This window comes from Oryzias latipes, chromosome 6 (genome assembly GCF_053564925.1).
Source record: "Oryzias latipes strain Hd-rR chromosome 6, Olatipes_Hd-rR_3.1".
NCBI lineage: Eukaryota > Metazoa > Chordata > Actinopteri > Beloniformes > Adrianichthyidae > Oryzias > Oryzias latipes.
In genome coordinates this window covers 35,231,706-35,250,398 of record NC_136242.1, presented here as the reverse complement: position 1 = coordinate 35,250,398, position 18,693 = coordinate 35,231,706, and the positions used below count along the sequence as shown (strand labels likewise).

Below are 18,693 nucleotides of genomic sequence, written 5' to 3'. Positions count from 1 at the left end.
GAGGGTAATAAAATGTGGGCGGTTCTCCTGAACGGGTCCAAAGTTGAAGGAGACCGGAGGACTGGAAACTGGTTTCTTTTTTCTCAGAGAAACTTTTATTTATCATGACTTTGACTGAAAACAGCATCAAGAAAATGCTCCCTACGGTAAGAAGCAGCTCCTGGTTGGGTTCTGACAGAATCTCCAGGTTCTGACAGATCCTCACGTCTGCGGCTTACCTGCCTTAAATCCTTAAATCCTTCTGTGTTCAGACCTATGTCCGCAGTTACGTGGCTCATGAAATATTTGTGGCAACGACCTACTTTAAAAACCTGAGGCCTGCCATGGACCGCTTCGGTAAGTCACAGCCTGACGGCCCTCAGTGATCCCTGCAGAGATGCAGCCTGAGCTCGGTTCTGTCCAGTTTCCAGAGCCGGGGCAGCAAAGACCCTGATGAGCCTGACGGGAACCATACCTGTGACGTTTGCAGGTAAGCGGCTGTTTGCACCTTTAGGTGAAGCGTTGCTATGACGCGTTTCCTGTGACATCCAGGTAAGATTTACAACATCCCGGTGTGCGTGTGGATTGAGGAGCGCTACCCCCATGCCCCCCCCATCTGCTACGTCCAGCCCACAGCGGAGATGATGCTGGTCAAGAGGGTGTTTCTGTCCGCAGACGGTCAGATCCTTCTGCCCTACCTGAAGGAATGGAAGAAGGTGGGTCTGCATGCTGTCTGTGAGGAGGCGCCGCAGAGGCCTTCAGTCATAAGGATCATGAATGCATAGAATTCAATAGGAAAAGACTAAACTAAACTGGACATCCCTGCCCTTAGACCCCCCTTCATGGTAAGGAAAAAAACGGATTCTGAAAAAAACGAAGAAACCTCAGGGGTGCCCACATGAAGGAGGGATCCTCCCCCAGGACGGACAGGCGATTTACCAGAACTCTTAGAGAAGAATTAATTTATCTAAATCTATAACCACATGTATAAAGTCCAGCAGACGAGCTTCATCCAGATGGAGTTGGGGGACGGCTGGGGGTGCCAGACGATGCAGAACAGGATCCACAGCCAGGTGTAGGAGCAGTAGTAGATGCAAGCCAGAGACACGGTCCCTCTGATTCCTCAGACGGTCAGGAACAGGAGCACGGATGAGCCAACTGGAGTCTGGAAGCACTCCCACTCCCCAGGAGGGGAGAGGGAAAGAGGGACAATACATGAATCACTGCACCAAACAGAGGCATGGAGAACTAAATGATGAATAATGATCAAGAATAGAGGAGAGGAAGGGTAGAAGTAGAGAAAAGAGGACAGAACCCCAGAGCACCATAGTTACCCCAGCTTCAACTTCTAGCAGCCTTTTAAAACAGTTATTATTAAGTTTAATTTAAACACATTAACATTAAGTTAAATCTCTGAATACTAACTAGTCTGACAATAAGCCTGTCCAAAAAGGAATGTTTTCAGTCTAACTTTGAATGTAGAAACTGAGTCGGCATCTGTTTCAGGGCGACTGCATCGGCTTAAGGGCGACTGCATCGGTTTTAGGGCGACTGTATTGATTCAGGGCGACTGTATCGGTTTTAGGGCGACTGCAACGGTTTCAGGGTGACTGCAGCAGTTTGTGGGCGACTGCAAAGGTTTCAGGGCAACTGCATCGGTTTCAGGGTGACTCCATCTGTCTCAGGGCCACTGCAACGGTTTTAGGGCGACTGCAACGGTTTCAGGGCGACTGCATCTGATACAGGGCGACTGCATCGGTTTTAGGGCGACTGCATTGGTTTTAGGGCGACTGCAATGGTTTCAGGGCGACTGCAACAGTTTCAGGGCAACTGCATCGGTTTCAGGGTGACTGCAACGGTTTCAGGGCGACTGCAGCAGTTTCTGGGTGACTGCAACTGTTTCAGGGCGACTGCAGCAGTTTGTGGGTGACTGCAACAGTTTCAGGGCAACTGCATCGGTTTCAGGGTGACTCCATCTGTCTCAGGGCCACTGCATCGGTTTTAGGGCGACTGCAACGGTTTCAGGGCGACTGCAGCAGTTTCTGGGTGACTGCAACTGTTTCAGGGCGACTGCAGCAGTTTGTGGGTGACTGCAACAGTTTCAGGGCAACTGCATCGGTTTCAGGGTGACTCCATCTGTCTCAGGGCCACTGCATCGGTATTAGGGCAACTGCAACGGTTTCAGGGCGACTGCATCTGATTCAGGGCGACTGCATCTGTTTTAGGGCGACTGCAACGGTTTCAGGGCGACTGCAACAGTTTCAGGGCGACTGCATCGGTTTCAGGGTGACTCCATCTGTTTAAGGGCCACTGCATCGGTTTTAGGGCGACTGCAACGGTTTCAGCGTGACTGCAGCAGTTTCTGGGTGAATGCAACGGTTTTAGGGCGACTGCAGCAGTTTGTGGGCGACTGCAGCAGTTTCTGGGCGACTGCAACGGTATCAGGCCGACTGCAGCAGTTTCTGGGATACTGCAGCAGTTTCAGGGCGACTGCAACAGTTTCAGGGCGACTGCATGGGTTTCAGGGTGACTGCATCTGTTTCAGTGGCTCTGCATCTGTTTTAGGGCGACTGCCTCGGTTTCAGTGCGACTGCAACAGTTTCAGGGCGACTGCAACACTTTTAGGGTGACTGCAACAGTTTCAGGGCCACTGCATCGGTTTCAGGGCCACTGCATTGGTTTCAGGGAGACTGCAACAGTTTCAGGGCGACTGCATCTGTTTCAGAGCCACTGCAGCAGTTTCTGGGTGACTGCAACTGTTTCAGGGCGACTGCAGCAGTTTGTGGGTGACTGCAACAGTTTCAGGGCAACTGCATCGGTTTCAGGGTGACTCCATCTGTCTCAGGGCCACTGCATCGGTTTTAGGGCGACTGCAACGGTTTCAGGGCGACTGCAGCAGTTTCTGGGTGACTGCAACTGTTTCAGGGCGACTGCAGCAGTTTGTGGGTGACTGCAACAGTTTCAGGGCGACTGCATCGGTTTCAGGGTGACTCCATCTGTCTCAGGGCCACTGCATCGGTTTTAGGGCGACTGCATCGGTTTTAGGGCGACTGCAACGGTTTCAGGGCGACTGCAGCAGTTTGTGGGTGACTGCAACTGTTTCAGGGCAACTGCAGCAGTTTGTGGGTAACTGCAACAGTTTCAGGGCAACTCCATCAGTTTCAGGGCAACTGCATCGGTTTCAGGGTGACTCCATTTGTCTAAGGGCCACTGCATCGGTTTTAGGGCGACTGCAACAGTTTCAGGGTGACTGCAGCAGTTTCTGGGTGACTGCAACTGTTTCAGGGCGACTGCAGTAGTTTGTGGGTGACTGCAACAGTTTCAGGGCAACTGCATCGGTTTCAGGGTGACTCCATCTGTCTCAGGGCGACTGCATCGGTATTAGGGCGACTGCAACGGTTTCAGGGCGACTGCATCTGATTCAGGGCGACTGCATCTGTTTTAGGGCGACTGCAACGGTTTCAGGGCGACTGCAACAGTTTCAGGGCGACTGCATCGGTTTCAGGGTGACTCCATCTGTTTAAGGACCACTGCATCGGTTTTAGGGCGACTGCAACGGTTTCACCATGACTGCAGCAGTTTCTGGGTGAATGCAACGGTTTTAGGGCGACTGCAGCAGTTTGTGGGCGACTGCAGCAGTTTCTGGGCGACTGCAACGGTATCAGGGCGACTGCAGCAGTTTCTGGGATACTGCAGCAGTTTCAGGGCGACTGCAACAGTTTCAGGGCGACTGCATGGGTTTTTGGGTGACTGCATCTGTTTCAGTGGCTCTGCATCTGTTTTAGGGCCACTGCATCGGTTTCAGGGCCACTGCATCGGTTTCAGGGCGACTGCAACAGTTTCAGGGCGACTGCATCTGTTTCAGAGCCACTGCAGCAGTTTCAGGGCAACTGCAACCCTTTCAGGGAGACTGCAACAGTTTCAGGGCCACTGCATCGGTTTCAGGGCGACTGCAACAGTTTCAGGGCGACTGCAACAGTTTCAGGGCGACTGCAGCAGTTTTAGGGCGACTGCAACAGTTTCAGAGCGACTGCAACGGTTTCAGGGTGACTGCATCTGTTTCAGGGTGACTGTGACCTCATCGGCCTCCTGCAGGTGATGGCGGCGGTTTTTGGAGAGTTCCCCCCTGTAAGCATGCGGCCCCCTCCAGAGCAGGAGCTAGGCTCATGTAAGAGCAGACAGCGGGTCATGCCGCCTGTGATTGACTTCAGCTTTGTTTTCCAGGCTTTTCAGGGCGACTGCAACAGTTTCAGAGCAACTGCAGCAGTTTCAGGGTGACTGCATCGGTTTTAGGGCGACTGCAACGGTTTCAGGGCGACTGCATCTGATTTAGGGTGACTGCATCGGTTTAAGGGCGACTGCAACGGTTTCAGGGCTACTGCATCTGATTCAGGGCGACTGCATCGGTTTCAGGGCGACTGCATTGGTTTTTGGGCGACTGCAACAGTTTCAGGGCGACTGCAACGGTTTCAGGGCGAATGCATTGGTTTCAGAGCCACTGCAACAGTTTAAGGGTGACTGCATCGGTTTTAGGGCGACTGCATTGGTTTTAGGGCGACTGCAAAAGTTTCAGGGCGACTGCATCGGTTTTAGGGCGACTGCATTGGTTTTAGCGCGACTGCAACGGTTTCAGGGTGACTGCAACGGTTTCAGGGCGAATGCATTGGTTTCAGAGCCACTGCAACAGTTTAAGGGTGACTGTATCGGTTTCAGGGTGACTGCATCTGTTTCAGGGTGACTGTGACCTCATCAGCCTCCTGCAGGTGATGGCGGCGGTTTTTGGAGAGTTCCCCCCTGTAAGCATGCGGCCCCCTCCAGAGCAGGAGCTAGGCTCATGTAAGAGCAGACAGCGGGTCACGTGACCATCCAAACGCCGCCTGTGATTGACTTCATCTTTATTTTCCAGGCTGGACGGATGCAGACGGGAATTCTGTTCTGTCTTTGCCCAGAGAAGATGGTCAACCTTTCCAACGGAAAAATGAAACTGACTGTTGAGGGTTTTGTAAAACTTCTGTACTGATGGCATCCATCCCCTCTGAAAAAAACTTTTAATATATAATATGTCAATAATAAATTGAAAAAAAACTTTAAATATATAATATGTGAATAATAATAATGTTTCTTCTGGGAAGTGAAAACGTCTCCTGCTGCGTGTTTGTGCTTTGGGACGTTTCCATTCAACTTAAGTCCGTTTACAAAATAAAAACTTTATATATAACTGTCAGGTAGAATTATTTATTCGGTTTCCTTTGATCTGTAAAGTTCTGAAAATGTATATATGAATTGACAAAGCCTTTTGGATAAGAGGTGAAAACGTCTTCAACTTTAAAAACCAAGTCCAGATGACAACCTTTAAACCTACTACTATGATGGAATCAACCTGGATGAATGAGAGTCTTCATAGACATATGTATGTATGTTTATTTATATACAGTAAACCCTTGTTTTTCGCGGGGGTTACGTTCCAGAAAGAGCCCGTGATAGTCAAAAACCGTGAAGTAGAAACCTCTATTTTTTTTTTCAATTATGATACAATTAAATACTCTATTATACATTGAAAAGAAAGAACAACCCATTTTATAGGCTCAAGCATTTGTTTCACAAATCAAAGTACTTTAGAAACGTTTTTTAACAAATAACTTCTGTACTGTACTGTCAAATAATAATTTTAATCATCAATGTGAACAGAAGGCGTCAAATCGCGGAGATTAGCCCCGCCCACCGCGACCCGCGTAATTGGATTAAACGGGAGAAAATATAAAATGATGATTATGAAAAAATACAAAGTACAGTCGCACAAATAGTGACTCGGGTGTATTTAACTGCTCTAAGTTCAGACTGAGCCGCTGCATCCTGACTCCGCTCTGCAGATTTTTCTTCTTTTAAAGCCCCCGGTGCAGCTGCAGGTGTGTTTGTTCGGGAGAAGAACATTGTGATCGGCAGTTGGTGTCGCTCTTTTTTTCTTCTTCGCAAAAACATCCTTATACATAGACATTGCCAACATCAAGAGAATTTGCAAGTACATAATGTAAATTTGGCAAGCTGTTTTACGTACGTGTACATATTAAACTGCAACATTATTGACGCACAGGTAGAGAAGAAGCAGAGTGACTTTTTAGCCAATCAGAATGCAGAACACAATGCACGATGCAAATCCGTGAAGTAGCGAAACCGTGAAAAGTAAACCGTGTTATAGCGAGGGATCACTGTATATATATATATTTTTTTTCAGACAGAAATAAACCTGCAGCTAAAGAGCAACCGTGAGCAGGTGAAGGTTTCCTGACGAGCCTGGCCCCGCCCCCACAGACTCCTGTGCAGATAAACATCTGCGTCAAACGTAAACCGGAAGCTGTCACTGGAGCCGGAAGTAACATTGTGTTGACTAGCCCTCCAGGTCAAATAATTCGGTTTATGTCGGTGTTCTTGCCTTTATATTGATCAAGGACTGACTTGAAAACCGTTATTTTGTATTTTAGTGGAGCTGAACCTTCAGGAGAAAAACTTTGTGCGGAACGAGCCGCGAGGCTAACGCTAGCTTAGCATCTGAGCTTCTGTTAGCCGTTTGTTTGTTTGCTTGTTTCCTCCATATAACATCACAACATGTCGGTGGTCAACGAAGTAACGCTGAAGAAAATGCTGAAGGTAAGCTGCCCGACGAACCAGTTAATCTCGGATCATTTTCGGGACCGTGACTGAGGACGAACACCGGGACACCGGAACGGAAAAACGGCGCCGTTTTCATAAATGTTTTCCTTCGATTAGGATCCAATAACTTCCAGAAGGACCAGCTTTTATTTCAGGATCTGTTTGTGTTCGTTAATGATGTGTTCATAGTTTATAATCGGTTTTCCGGGTTGATTGTTGTTTTTCTTAGATTCCCAAAGTGGTTTATATAACCTGAATGTAGTAGGTGACGTATGTGAACCTGAGGATCACGATGACGTCACCGGAAGTCAGTTCAATCTCTGCTTTGTGTTTTCTGTGCTTCAGCAATACAAATACCGAGACCTGACGGTCCGGGAGATCACCTACGTCATCTCCCAGTACAAAGACCTGAAGCCGGTCATGGACGCCTACGGTAGGAAGCCTGGCCTCCACCTGTGGGCCGTCTCCCCGCCGTGCGACACTCACAGGTGGTGTTTGTGTTTCAGTGTTTAATGACGGCTCCTCCAGAGATCTGATGAGTTTGACGGGAACGGTTCCGGTCAGCTACAGAGGTAAACTTGCTAAAGTCAACACACAGTTAGAGCCTGTTGTCTGTCAGTAAAACGCCGCCGTGTTTGGGTGGCGCTCTCACTGGGATCAGGATGCTCTGCATGTTCCGGTCTGTGTCTCCTATAGGAAATACCTATAACATCCCGGTGTGTCTGTGGTTGCTGGACACCTATCCCTACAACCCCCCCATTTGCTTCGTCAAGCCCACCAGCGCCATGATGATCAAAACCGGGAAGCACATTGACGCCAACGGCAAAATCTACCTGCCTTACCTGCACGAGTGGAAGCATGTATGTTTGCGCTTCTGAGTCGTGTTCCTCTGCTGGAATGATGAGAAGGGTTCCTCCTGAAGAACCGTTCATGATGACCCACTCTGTCAGTAAACCCCGCCTTTCTTTTGTAGCCGCAGTCAGACCTGATTGGTCTGATCCAGGTGATGATCGTTGTGTTTGGAGAAGAGCCCCCAGTGTTTTCCCGTCCCACAACACAACCCCCCTTCCCAGCCTTTCAAGCTGCCGGACCACCAAACAGTAAGCCGCGTTCCTGTGGTAGAGCGTTCATCGCACATGAGTCACGTGACCTCACATGACCTTTCATCTGTGTCTGTTGGTTTGAGCCTTCAAAGGCCAGGATTTCCTGTTTTCAACTCTTTTAGTTTTTCTCTTTTTACCAAATACCTTATGGCGCGGGGCCTTTCATTGGAGACCTACACTCTAAAACCGTCTGTAGTCAGTTTTGAACCAGTAATCCCGCGTCGATCTGCATGCTCCTGTGTTTTGTTGCACCCTGAGATAAAAAGTCATCTTCATATCAGTGACGGTGGAAGCTGCTGGAGGACTATCAGGTGAGGATAGCGAGGCTCGGCCTCAACTGTCATTGTGATCAAATAGAAAAAGTCTATCTATCTACCCACCCAGGCTGTGTCCCACCAAGGTGGGGTAGCCTAGACAGGGCACACAATTTTAACTCCCTCCTTCTCTTCCCCAAACCCTCCTCCTTCAGTGTGTGTGTGTGTGTGTGGGGGTGTGGGTGTGGGTGTGGGGGTGTGGGTGTGTGTGTGTGGGGGTGTGTGTGGTTGGGTGGGTGTGTGTGTGTGTGTGTGTGTGACTGGTCTAAAGCCTGGTCTAAGCCACACCACACTGCACCAGGGTCAGCTGCACACTCCAGTGTGGGCACCTCCACAGCAGGGCCTCAGCCAAGGCTGGTTTCCCCTTACCGCTTCATCCCAAGACCTGGGGCCTCATTTCTAAAACTTTGCGTAGGATTTGCGTCAGAAGTGGCGTACGGATGAAACATAGAACGTGCGTACGCACAGAAATATTCGGATTTATAAAACCGTGCGCACGCACATCCTACGCATCTTTCCCTTTATAAATCACAACCAATTCTAAATGCAGCGCAGCTTTTGCGGCTTCATGACACGCCCATAGTTGCCCATAAATAGTCCGTGAAACGCCCACAAATGAATATTCATGGCTTGCTAAATCATGGCACACACAGAGAGGAAATCAAAAAAACGTAACTTCACTCAATGTGAAGTAGAAGTTATCGTTGGCGAGGTGGAAAAGAGGAGAAAAGTGTTGTTTGGAGGGCACAGTGTGGGCATTACTAATGCCAAAAAGGCACGTGAGTGGCAAACGGTGGCAGACGCCGTAAATGCTGCAGCCTCACAACCTCAGACCGTGGCCGAAATAAAAAAGAAATGAAAGAAATGATCGGACATCAAAGTCGAGGCAAAAAAACGTCTAGCGCTGCATCGGCAGAGTGTGTCCGCCACGGGGGGGGGACACCGGAGCTGACCCCTCTTGATGAGAAACTGGCCGCTATTATTGGGGAATCCCTATTAAGTCCCCCTTATCGGCGTCCTCCTCCGCCTCAGTCAGGTGACTGAGACGGAGGGGACGCCGACGCGCCAGGGTCAGGGTGACACAGGAAAGAGAAATAATTCAAATGAATGCAGTCAAGTCACATGTATGCAGGCTACACAATTACAGATTATTAATATAGAACAATTTTATTTTAGTTGCTGGGTGTTCCAGCGGGGCCAGTGGTTACGATGCTGCAGCTGAGCAGCCGTCTGGCCCCAGCGTCTCCACGGCACGCGGCTCTCAACCTCCAGCAGTGGGCGTGTCCTCACCGATGCAGTCCTTGAAATGCAGAGGGAAGTCAGTAGTTCAATCAGAGAGGTGGCCAAGGAGTTGGGCGAAATCAAGATCGCCCTGACTGAAATAAACTGCACGATGAGGGAATTCTTAAATAAATCATATTTTCCACACCTCTTTTTCTTTATAAGCGACGCATCACTTCCAAACGCTGGCGCACAGCAGCAGCGTTTGGCTCAAATGCGTGGGGATGGGGTTCAGGGTCGGGGCCAACACAGCAATCAGCGTCCAGGGGGTAGAGGCACGTTTTTAAGCTGTGCCACATTGTGTAGCACAGCACATGCCAGCACGATTTGGCGCACACTGTCACTTTCACGTGTTTCTTCCATCTGCCGACGGCGTCGCCGTTTCTCATTTCACCCGTTTTTGTGCGCACGCCTGGGTCAGAGCGTGGAGGACCGCACATTTTCCCGTCAAGTTTGCTTTTTATAAATCTCAACTATTGCGTAGAGAGTGGCGTACGCCTTCTTTTGTGCGTACGCAACCTTTAGAAATGAGGCCCCAGACCTCTACCACACCCATCCATTCATCCATACACAAGCTCTCTCCACCCATCCCTGTCCTGAGCAGCCTCTCTCCCCTGCACCACAGTCATCCCTCTTGCATTCAACGCTCTTCTTACCCCCTCTGTTCATCCCATTCGCGGTCTTCCTCTCATTCTCACTCCACTCACATCAGATTCATATACCCTTTTCACCAAACGCTCCCTTTCCATTCTTTCAACATGTCCAAACCATCCCAGTGCCTTTTGCTCTGCTCTATAGACCAACTCTGGCATCACACCAGTTCTCTCTTGGATAACTTCATTTCTCACACGATCCATACGCGTCACACCACACATAGTCCTCAAACATCTCATCTCAACTACATTCAGCTTCCAGGTTTTTCACAATTTCATGATCTTTTTATATATTTATGAGAGATTTATTGGTTGGTTGTGTATTTGCACGAGGTCATATTTATTTATTTAATTATGAACAGTATAGGACTCCATACATACGGAGCAGGAACTCCAGGTGAGGCTCCGGAGCTTTGTGCCGTCAGAGCGCCGCCGTGAGGGCGGAGAAAAGGCTGCTGGTGGGGCGAGCCTCGCCAGCAGGGGGCAGACGTGAGCTGTGTAGCTACACTGGTGCCACAGAAACAGGACAGAGGAAGTCTGTCTCCATTGAGGAGAGACTCAGTAAACTAAAGGAAATCAGGAAGACTTTCCAACAGATCTTAGAGCTTTTAATGGAAAAGGATCGGAGCACCGACCCAAACAGTTCGGCCAAACATGGTTTGTTCTTTAGAAATAACATGGGAGTAAGTGGAAAAAAATGTAAGTATTTAAAAACTAAAAGAAATATTTTCAAAGATATTTGATAACTGACAAAGCACCAGAATCTGAAGTTACTGAGGGTCAAATGTGTGCTGAACACAGCTGTATACTTTAATTGGTTTACAGTATTTGAATAGTTTCTACACGGGAAGAGTGTTCTGTCCATGTCTATGACAGAAACATCCTCTGAGGACAAACATGTTCTTGTGTGGATCTTCTAAGCCGTTTCCTGCTGTTGGATGGATGCTGAAATATTCAGTTGTTGTAAATCTCCAGAGGAGTCGGTGCCTCACCAGCCATCAAGCTCACCGCAGCCACTGCTTCACATCTATGCCATCATTTCACGCTGCTTTGGACCGCTTTCCTTTGGGTCTGAAACGGCTTTTTCACCTTTGGTGTGACAGTTCCTTTTCCCAAAACCCCCCATCCTGAAAACCCTCTTTAGAATCTGTGACCTTCCGTCCAGGAAGGGATCATTTGTGGGCGTGACTAAATGAAGCTGATTTGCTCAGCCCTCCAGCAGCTTCCTTTGGCTGCAGTTGCAACCTGGCGAGCTTTTCCAACCAAATGTTCGCCGTGTCGGTGAGTTAGACATTTTCCGTGTCCACGCCGCGGCTGTTAAGGTTTGTGTTTAGCGTGACTAAATGCGGTCTCTGTTGTCCGTCAACATTTACTGTACTGTGGTTGATAATGTATGCATACGTGCTGATCTGGAGGAATCTGTAGAAGTCTTTACTGTTCAGGCCACGCCTCCTCCATAGCATGCAGTCAGGCCCAGAGTCTCCGCCCCCCCATCTCACAATCCGCCTCTTTCTGTGAGAGGTCACCTGTGGGATTATATCACCTGGCAGCAGGTTTGGGCGGGGCTTCCTGTTCTGTCAGCAGCAGGTGGCGCTCTTGTCTCACCCTGACTTTGCATTGACTCTTCCTCATTGTCTTCCTCAGCCTCGTACATGGCCGGCATGCCGGCGGCCTCCCCCTACAACCAGAACCCGGGGTAAGACTCCAGCCTGGGGGGGCTCACCGCCGGCTGACTGATGGTTAAACGTCTGTTTTTCTGCAGGGGGTACCCAGCTTTTCAGTTCCAGGGGGGCAGTTCCTACCCTGCAGGGCCCTACCCCCTCCAGACTGCCGTCTCCACTGTGGGTGCGTCTTATCATGTGTTTCTGCCCCCCCCTTTTAAACTTTGTGTAGATGAAACCAAAAACTCTACCTGATCTTTATGTAACCCCCCCACCCCACCCCCCCAGAGCAACTTTGTTGGAATGTGGAGACCCCTTTGAAAGGCCAGTGCTGTAACTGGAGTGGGGGGGCCTTAAAGGCCAAAGGCTACATCAGGCCCTCCTAAACCCAGACTGTAAGGGGGGTGGGGGGCTGGTTTTAGTCTGATGGTTCATGAAAGCCCCCCCCCCCCCCACACACACACACTTGAAGATGGACTATGTGTTCTCTGAAATGTCTGCCAGACTTGTAGAGCAAAAGTTCAGACCCCCCCTCAGGTTTCAGGTTGAACGTTCAAACCCCCCCCCCCCCCCAGGTGGAAGGTTCAGACCCCCCCCCCCCCCCTCAGGTGGAAGGTTCAGACCCCCCCCCCCCCTCAGGTGGAAGGTTCAGACCCCCCTCCCCCCTCAGGTGGAAGGTTCAGACCCCCCCCCCCCCCCCCCCCCCTCAGGTGGAAGGTTCAGACCCCCCTTCAGAGCAGCTCCTCCTTGGTTCCCGTCCCCTCCTCCTGACAGTGGTTGCAGAAGCTCTGAGATGACCCCCCAACCTTTTCCGTCATCGTGGCCCCCCAGGTCCCAGCAGAGACGGGACCATCGGGGAGGACACCATCCGGGCGTCTCTGATTTCCGCCGTGAGCGACAAGCTGCGCTGGAGGATGAAGGAGGAGATGGACCGCGCCCAGGCAGAGCTGGACGCCCTGAAGCGGACCGAGGAGGACCTGAAGAAAGGCCACCAGAAGCTGGAGGAGATGATCTCCAAACTGGACCAGGAAGTGGTGAGAAACGCCGACGGCGCCGAGCTGCGGTTGCGGCGGCCTCTGACTCACGGTGTGGTTGGTCCAGGCGGAGGTGGACAGGAACATCGAGCTGCTGAAGAAGAAGGACGAGGAGCTGAGCGAGGCTTTGGAGAAGATGGAGAACCAGACGGAGAACAACGACATCGATGACGTCATCGTTCCCACGGCGCCGCTGTACAAGCAGATCCTCAACCTGTACGCCGAGGAGAACGCCATCGAGGACACCATCTTCTACCTGGGGGAGGCGCTCCGCAGAGGAGTCATCGATCTGGAAGTTTTCCTAAAGGTAAGCAGCTGGAGCTCCTGTCCCGCAGGGCGGAGGAGGTCCGTGGTCACATGACTGAGCGCCTGTCTCCTTGCAGCACGTGCGCCTCCTCTCCAGGAAGCAGTTCCAGCTCCGAGCTCTGATGCAGAAAGCTCGCAAGACGGCGGGCCTGAGCGACCTGTACTGACCTGAGCCTCCTCGTCCTCCAGAGGAGCAACCTGTTTGTTAGGAAGCAGAGACTCGCCATCTCACCATCAACCCCCCCGTCCGCCTCCACAGACGCTGAGGAACCTCAGCCGCCGTTCATGTTCCTGCTCAGTCCTGCAGTGGGCGGAGCCTAACCCTCTGAATTCAGCCTTTGACTACGAGCACTTTGAACTGTTTTTGTTTGTTTGTTTGTGTAAACAAATAAAACCAGAGTCTAGACCTTCTGGACAACCCCCCCTCGTGTGTTTCTCCTCTGTTCTTCTGCCCCCCCCAGGCGGATGAGGAAACAGACGGATGTCAGGAGTGATGTCACCAAACGCCTTTATGTGGCAGAAGATGGATACACACATCATTTCTTCCAGGAGCCCCCTCCTCACAGGATGAGCTCCTTCTGCACCCCCCACAGGGTCTCGGCGCTCTTCCTCAGCTGCTCCTCCTCCTCAGGCTTCAGGGTCATGTGGACCACGTCCGTCAGGCCGCCGCTGCCCAGAATGCACGGGACGCTGAGGAAGACCTCGTCCTTCACGCCGTGCAGGCCCTGCCCCACGCAGACAGGGTTAGGGTGGCGGCCCCCCCTCCCCTCAGCCCGGCGGAGGTCGGCGCCTCACCTGGACCAGCGTGGACACGGGGTGGACCCTGTGCAGGTTCTTCAGGAGGCTCTCCACCAGGTCAGCCACCGACATGCCGATGGCCCAGGACGTGTAGCCCTTCAGCCGGATCACCTCGTACGCTCTGAGGGGACAGTTAGAGTCCCGTCATCTGTTCTCCGCATTTGACCCCTCCCCTGGGGGGCCGGTGAGCTGCAGACACAGCAGGAACCGTTTGGTGGTTCAAGCCCCCCCCCCCCCCCCCCCAATCAAACCCTTTATCCTGAGAGTCAAGCAGGAAGGCTTTGGGCCCAGTCATAGGGCGGACACTCTACCACAGTGCCACTGAGCTGGTAGGCGGAACAAGCAGGCGGAGACTGGTCATTCCTGGGGGGGGGGGACCTGTGTGTGAACCTGCAGGTATCTTTGAGCAAACAGCTGATAGCTGCGTCTATTCTGAAGGTCACGTCGCTGCGTGACGGAATCAGCATTGGGCAACACCCCCAGAAAGACCTGAGACTGACCCCCCCCCCCCCAGAAAGACCTGAGACTGACCCCCCCTCCAGATAGACCTGAGACTGACACCCCCCCCCCCCCCCCCAGAAAGACCTGAGACTGACACCCCCCCCCCCAGAAAGACCTGAGACTGACCCCCCCTCCAGATAGACCTGAGACTGACACCCCCCCCCCCCCCCAGAAAGACCTGAGACTGACCCCCCCCCCCCAGAAAGACCTGAGACTGACCCCCCCTCCAGATAGACCTGAGACTGACCCCCCCCCCCCCCCCCGAAAGACCTCAGACTGACCCCCCCAGAGGGCGCATCCTGCCTCACCCGTCCACCACCTTCTTGTGGACATCCTTCCAGCGCTCGCCATCGTCCTCGGCGCCCATCTTGGGGTTGAGCTTCTGCAGGGACACCCCCGCGACGTTCACGCCGCTCCACACGGCCACTGCCAGGAGAAAGGCGTAAGGGCACGGGCTGGTCAGGGGGGGGTCCTATTTTTAGTAGGGGGGGCATACCGCTGGAGTCTCCGTGCTCTCCGATGATCCAGCCGTGGCAGCTGGAGGGGTGGAGCTGAAACTTCTCCCCCATCAGGTGGCGGAAGCGGGCGGAGTCCAGGTTGGTGCCGGAGCCGATGACGCGGTGCCGCGGGAAGCCGCTCAGCTTCCACGCCACGTAGGTCAGGATGTCCACTGGGGGGGGGCACAGGGAGAACAGGTCAGCATGCAGCAAGGTCCCTTCAGAGCCCCCCACCCCACCCACCAGGGTTGGAGACCACCAGCAGGATGCAGTGGGGGCTGTACTTGACGATGTTGGGGATGATGAACTTGAAGATGTTGACGTTGCGCTGCACCAGGTTCAGGCGGCTCTCGCCCTCCTGCTGGCGGGCGCCGGCGGTCACCACCACCACCTTGGAGTTGGCGGTCACGCTGTAGTCTGGAAGAACACGGCAGAGGTTGGGGGCGGTTCCAGAGGATCGCCTGAGCGCCGCTCACCTTTGTCCGCTACGATCCTGGGCGTCTTCAGGAACAGGGCGCCGTGCTGCAGATCCATGGCCTCCCCCCTCAGCTTGTCCTCCATCACGTCCACCAGGGCCAGCTCGTCACACAGGTCCTGGGGGGGACACGCCACCGATCAGCCCACCTTCACGCTCTGATGCCATTCCTGCGTCATATAGCCCCGCCCCCTGAAACCGCCAGGAACCCGGAGGAGCTGGAGCTTCACTTGTGAAAGAAGGAGCGACCCACCTTCAGCAGAACACTGACGGCGGACGCCATGCCCACCATTCCGACCCCCACCACCGTCACCTTGCTCCTGCTGCCCACAGGCTCCGCCTCCATCACACGGCTGAGGAGTTTCTCAGTGGACATCTGAGGAGCACAGAAGACGCTGTCATCCAGAACCAGAACCAGACCTGACGGTTCTGACTCATCACAGAGTTCTGCTTTGCTGACGTTCTTTCACACTGTCGAACCAGCAGAACCTGAATGGACCTGCAGAACACTGTAGAACCAGCAGAACCGTGGACGTTTACATGGGGGGGTCAGGGAGGTGTGAAGCTGTGGTCCTCAGACACCCAAACATCAGGTCTCCAGGATCCACCAGATCTCCAGGATCCACCAGGGTCCCTTGAAAGCCCAAACTGTCCAAAGGGAATTTCTGAACGATGGTTCACCAGAAACTGAAAGATCTGGTTTGTGACGGCTTATGGCAGAACTTAACCCCCCACCCCCCACCCCACACGAGGCAGGGGCATTAAAACCCACAGACCTACAAACCCCCCTCAGACCCTCTCGCGTCTGTGCACGCGCGCAGACGCAGTGTCTCCGTGAAAGGCATTCAGACGCGCGGGGGGGTGGGGGCAGCGGAACCGGTCTGTGCAGCAGTCATCAGAACCGGATCCTCTTCCCAGAACCTACTGCCTGACAAGCGTTAGAGGATGAAGAGCGGCGGGACCGTCTTACCTTAGCAGCCTCTCCTCACGTCTGCAGCCGAACCGGGACCGACTCTATTTAAACGCAAGCCGGGAGGGGAGGGGGGGGGGCGTTCTCTGCGCAGGCGCAGCTGAGGAACCAGAAGAACATGAACATGTGGAACATTTGGACAGAAAAGAACTGAGAACTTTTCCCTTTCACCCGTGGAAACATGACCAGACGAACTTAGGGGTCACGTGATGAGGGTCTCCTGTAGAAAGAGACCCGGATCTTCATTTATTAAACTCAATAGAAACGGCTTGAATAAAAGTAAATAAACACACAAAAAACATCATTTATGAACAGATTTAGTGAATTTAAACGATAGTATTTAGCGCAAAGTTCCGGTTCGAGTCCCGGATCGGGATCTTTCTGTGTGGAGTTAGTCCAAAAGCTGGGCGTCCCCACGTTTGCAAGTGTATGTGCGCGCGCGCGTGTGTGCATGGGGGGGGGGGGGGGGGGGGGGGGATCAGTACAGACACAGAGACGGTTAGATTCTGGTACCGGGGGTCCAGTTCTGAACATTTAATGACCGTCAGGCTCGGTTCTAAGTCTGACTCAGTTTCTTTCTGCATTAAAGCAAAAACACTTTTTCTTTTCCACAAAACATCAAAACCTAAAGATTTTCCATAAATTCCAGGAGAAATTAAAGTTCAGAGTTTTTGGAATCTGCCAAATAGAATAAAACCATAGAAATCAATATTTACATAAATGTAAAGTATCTAAACTCTTTTTAGAACCTTCCACTGTCTCACCACCAGAGGGCGCCATCCTACTGACATCGACCAGAGTTCAAGTTTTCAAGTTTTCAAGAAGTCAATGAAGGCAGACGCCGTGTCTCCTGGAGTTAGTTTTCCTGCAGCCTCCTCCTCCTGACTCTACAGACTTTCATATTATGGTCTGCTTCAACACCAGCCTCCAGACCTCCGGGTTCCTGCTCACACAGCCCCCCCTGCAGGCTAAAGAGAACTGATCGGGCTCTGTTGTGTCCCTGATCTGGGCTGAGGGAACATAGAGGTTCTGGGTGACGGAGGGAGTCAGATCTCCTCCTTCTTCTGATTGTGATGAAGAGTCTGGTGAGGATTCATCATCTTCTCAGCTCCCATCCAACCAGAGATTCAAGCAGCTCGGGACAACCGAGACATCAGCGTTTAAACAGAAGGAGGTGGAGGGAAACCGGATCAGGAGACCCGATGGAGCAACGAAAACGTTCAGGAGATGAAGAGGAAAAGGTTTGATAAGAAGAAAAAAGGTGGAAGAAAAAAGGTGGAGGTTAGGTGAGGTGGGAGAAGTTCAGCAAAGGGGGATGAGGCCGTGTGGACCAGGCTGAACATACAGGGGGGCTCCTCCCTTCATGTCGGGTCAAAGCCTTTTCTTTCTGTCAATGTTTGCAGACAACATTCAGACAGACATTTTCTCTGTGGGGCAAAGACAGCTCGGTGACCCGAGTCCGGCTCGGTGACCCGAGTCCGGCTCGGTGACCCGAGTCCGGCTCGGTTTGTGATTCTGCTTCAGGCGGTGGCAGTTTGTTCAGCCCTGATGACGGCAGGTGAAGGTGTTGGAGGGCGGACTCAGACTGAGGCTGTTCATTATGGGATGTCGGTGAAGACCGTCACTGTCTGAACGTTAATGGAACAGCTGAGTCCTGGACTCTGAGATCAAACCAAAGAGGTTCTTGGCTTTCTACAGACACACAGATGGAGACCAGAAGCAGAAACGACACGTTTGGCCTCAGGCTGCATGTAAACAACACTGATAAATAAGGGGAGGGGGGGGGGGGGCTCTCAGGGGTCTTCCACAGCATTTTCTGTCCCCGCGGAGGTCAGACTGGCTTTTCATCATTTCAGCCGGAACGGAATCTGAAAATCAGACTGATCCAAATAAACTCTAATCCTTTTTTTCAACCGGACGATCCCAAAAAGGCTGAAAAATGAAGTCTAAATCAAACCGAGCAGCGCTTTAGCGTGAGGGCGGGGCCATGGCCGTTCCCGCCCTTTCGATTGGCTGGATTAGCCGTCATTCAAAGCTCAGCGCTCAGCAGCGCCCCCGCAGGCGCGCGGCGCCCCTGCAGTTTCATCCTTGGAGCTACTGCGCGTGTGCGGCGAGAGGAGGACCGGAGGAGCCGCGAGCCCATCCGCTGCAGCCGCGAGGCTCGGACGCGCGGAGGTACCGGACAGGCGGCGGCGGCTCATGAGCGCACGTGATCGGAGGGAGTCATGTCATCGTCCGGTAAAGAGAGCGGGAGCTCGTACGTGGGACCGTACCGGCTGGAGAAGACTCTAGGGAAGGGACAGACCGGTAAGGACAGCGCGCGCGCGTCGTGATGGCTAATTGCTTGGAAACACCTGCCGGGTTTCTGTTCAAATTGCTTCTGTGTGTGTGTTTTTTCGTGCGCCCGCCCGCGTGTCTGGGGGTGGGGGGTTTCGTTCCGCGGGCACACTCACGGGGGATTTGGAGCCGTGCG

The 18,693-nt window shown here is 52.5% G+C and overlaps 4 protein-coding genes across 11 annotated transcripts in view; 3 read left to right on the top strand and 1 right to left on the bottom strand.

The window, feature by feature from the left end:
• The first annotated feature begins 1 nt into the window (after nucleotide 1).
• Nucleotides 2-5,203, top strand: zgc:123278 (tumor susceptibility gene 101 protein). Of its 3 annotated transcripts, XM_011492721.3 has the most exons (6): nucleotides 2-146; nucleotides 252-336; nucleotides 404-469; nucleotides 532-695; nucleotides 4,713-4,815; nucleotides 4,886-5,203. In XM_011492721.3, exons 1-6 carry the CDS (start codon nucleotides 105-107, stop codon nucleotides 4,972-4,974), a joined length of 549 nt encoding a protein of 182 aa, XP_011491023.1. In that variant the 5' UTR covers nucleotides 2-104; the 3' UTR covers nucleotides 4,975-5,203. The 3 variants fall into 3 exon arrangements, with proteins under 3 accessions (XP_011491023.1, XP_020555542.1, XP_078805286.1); XM_020699883.2 differs by lacking the exon at nucleotides 4,713-4,815; XM_078949160.1 differs by lacking the exons at nucleotides 4,713-4,815; nucleotides 4,886-5,203 and adding an exon at nucleotides 4,045-4,387.
• A 1,081-nt stretch (nucleotides 5,204-6,284) lies between these two features.
• tsg101a (tumor susceptibility 101a) lies at nucleotides 6,285-13,402 on the top strand. Of its 2 annotated transcripts, XM_023956194.2 has the most exons (10): nucleotides 6,285-6,624; nucleotides 6,973-7,060; nucleotides 7,134-7,199; nucleotides 7,324-7,487; nucleotides 7,601-7,727; nucleotides 11,623-11,674; nucleotides 11,741-11,823; nucleotides 12,471-12,673; nucleotides 12,741-12,980; nucleotides 13,057-13,402. In XM_023956194.2, exons 1-10 carry the CDS (start codon nucleotides 6,583-6,585, stop codon nucleotides 13,144-13,146), a joined length of 1,155 nt encoding a protein of 384 aa, XP_023811962.1. In that variant the 5' UTR covers nucleotides 6,285-6,582; the 3' UTR covers nucleotides 13,147-13,402. The 2 variants fall into 2 exon arrangements, with proteins under 2 accessions (XP_023811962.1, XP_078805282.1); XM_078949156.1 differs by lacking the exons at nucleotides 11,623-11,674; nucleotides 11,741-11,823.
• A 68-nt stretch (nucleotides 13,403-13,470) lies between these two features.
• On the bottom strand, nucleotides 13,471-16,344 carry ldha (lactate dehydrogenase A4). 2 transcript variants are annotated; one of them, XM_023956195.2, is made up of 8 exons: nucleotides 16,221-16,344; nucleotides 15,504-15,626; nucleotides 15,252-15,369; nucleotides 15,019-15,192; nucleotides 14,775-14,948; nucleotides 14,587-14,704; nucleotides 13,775-13,898; nucleotides 13,471-13,704 (listed from the first exon to the last, which is right to left on the bottom strand). In XM_023956195.2, exons 2-8 carry the CDS (start codon nucleotides 15,624-15,626, stop codon nucleotides 13,540-13,542), a joined length of 996 nt encoding a protein of 331 aa, XP_023811963.1. In that variant the 5' UTR covers nucleotides 16,221-16,344; the 3' UTR covers nucleotides 13,471-13,539. The 2 variants fall into 2 exon arrangements, with proteins under 2 accessions (XP_023811963.1, XP_078805283.1); XM_078949157.1 differs by lacking the exon at nucleotides 16,221-16,344 and adding an exon at nucleotides 15,778-16,065 and having other exon boundaries at nucleotides 15,504-15,739.
• Nucleotides 16,345-18,292: 1,948 nt separating this feature from the next.
• The window catches only part of brsk2a (BR serine/threonine kinase 2a), a 64,266-nt gene continuing 63,865 nt past the window's right edge, over nucleotides 18,293-18,693 (top strand). For 2 of the 4 annotated variants that reach the window (XM_023956193.2, XM_023956191.2), the window contains exon 1: nucleotides 18,300-18,527. In XM_023956193.2, the coding sequence (XP_023811961.1) occupies nucleotides 18,446-18,527 (82 nt within the window). In that variant the 5' untranslated portion in view covers nucleotides 18,300-18,445. Of the gene's footprint in view, nucleotides 18,528-18,693 lie in introns of all 4 variants that reach the window. The other 2 variants (XM_023956192.2, XM_078949154.1) reach the window with 2 other exon arrangements.

Bases quoted from the DNA above. Each gene is read 5' to 3' on its own strand.
- zgc:123278 (XM_078949160.1), top strand. From the start codon at position 105: ATGACTTTGACTGAAAACAGCATCAAGAAAATGCTCCCTACG. The intron at 147-251 runs GTAAGAAGCAGC...TTCTGTGTTCAG, and splicing joins TCAAGAAAATGCTCCCTACG to ACCTATGTCCGCAGTTACGT. The intron at 337-403 runs GTAAGTCACAGC...GGTTCTGTCCAG, and splicing joins GCCTGCCATGGACCGCTTCG to TTTCCAGAGCCGGGGCAGCA.
- ldha (XM_023956195.2), bottom strand. From the start codon at position 15,626: ATGTCCACTGAGAAACTCCTCAGCCGTGTGATGGAGGCGGAGCCTGTG. The intron at 13,899-14,586 runs GTGAGGCAGGAT...CTGTCCCCTCAG, and splicing joins CACAAGAAGGTGGTGGACGG to AGCGTACGAGGTGATCCGGC. The intron at 13,705-13,774 runs GTGAGGCGCCGA...TGCGTGGGGCAG, and splicing joins CCGTGTCCACGCTGGTCCAG to GGCCTGCACGGCGTGAAGGA.
- tsg101a (XM_023956194.2), top strand. From the start codon at position 6,583: ATGTCGGTGGTCAACGAAGTAACGCTGAAGAAAATGCTGAAG. The intron at 7,728-11,622 runs GTAAGCCGCGTT...TGTCTTCCTCAG, and splicing joins AGCTGCCGGACCACCAAACA to CCTCGTACATGGCCGGCATG. The intron at 11,824-12,470 runs GTGCGTCTTATC...GTGGCCCCCCAG, and splicing joins GACTGCCGTCTCCACTGTGG to GTCCCAGCAGAGACGGGACC.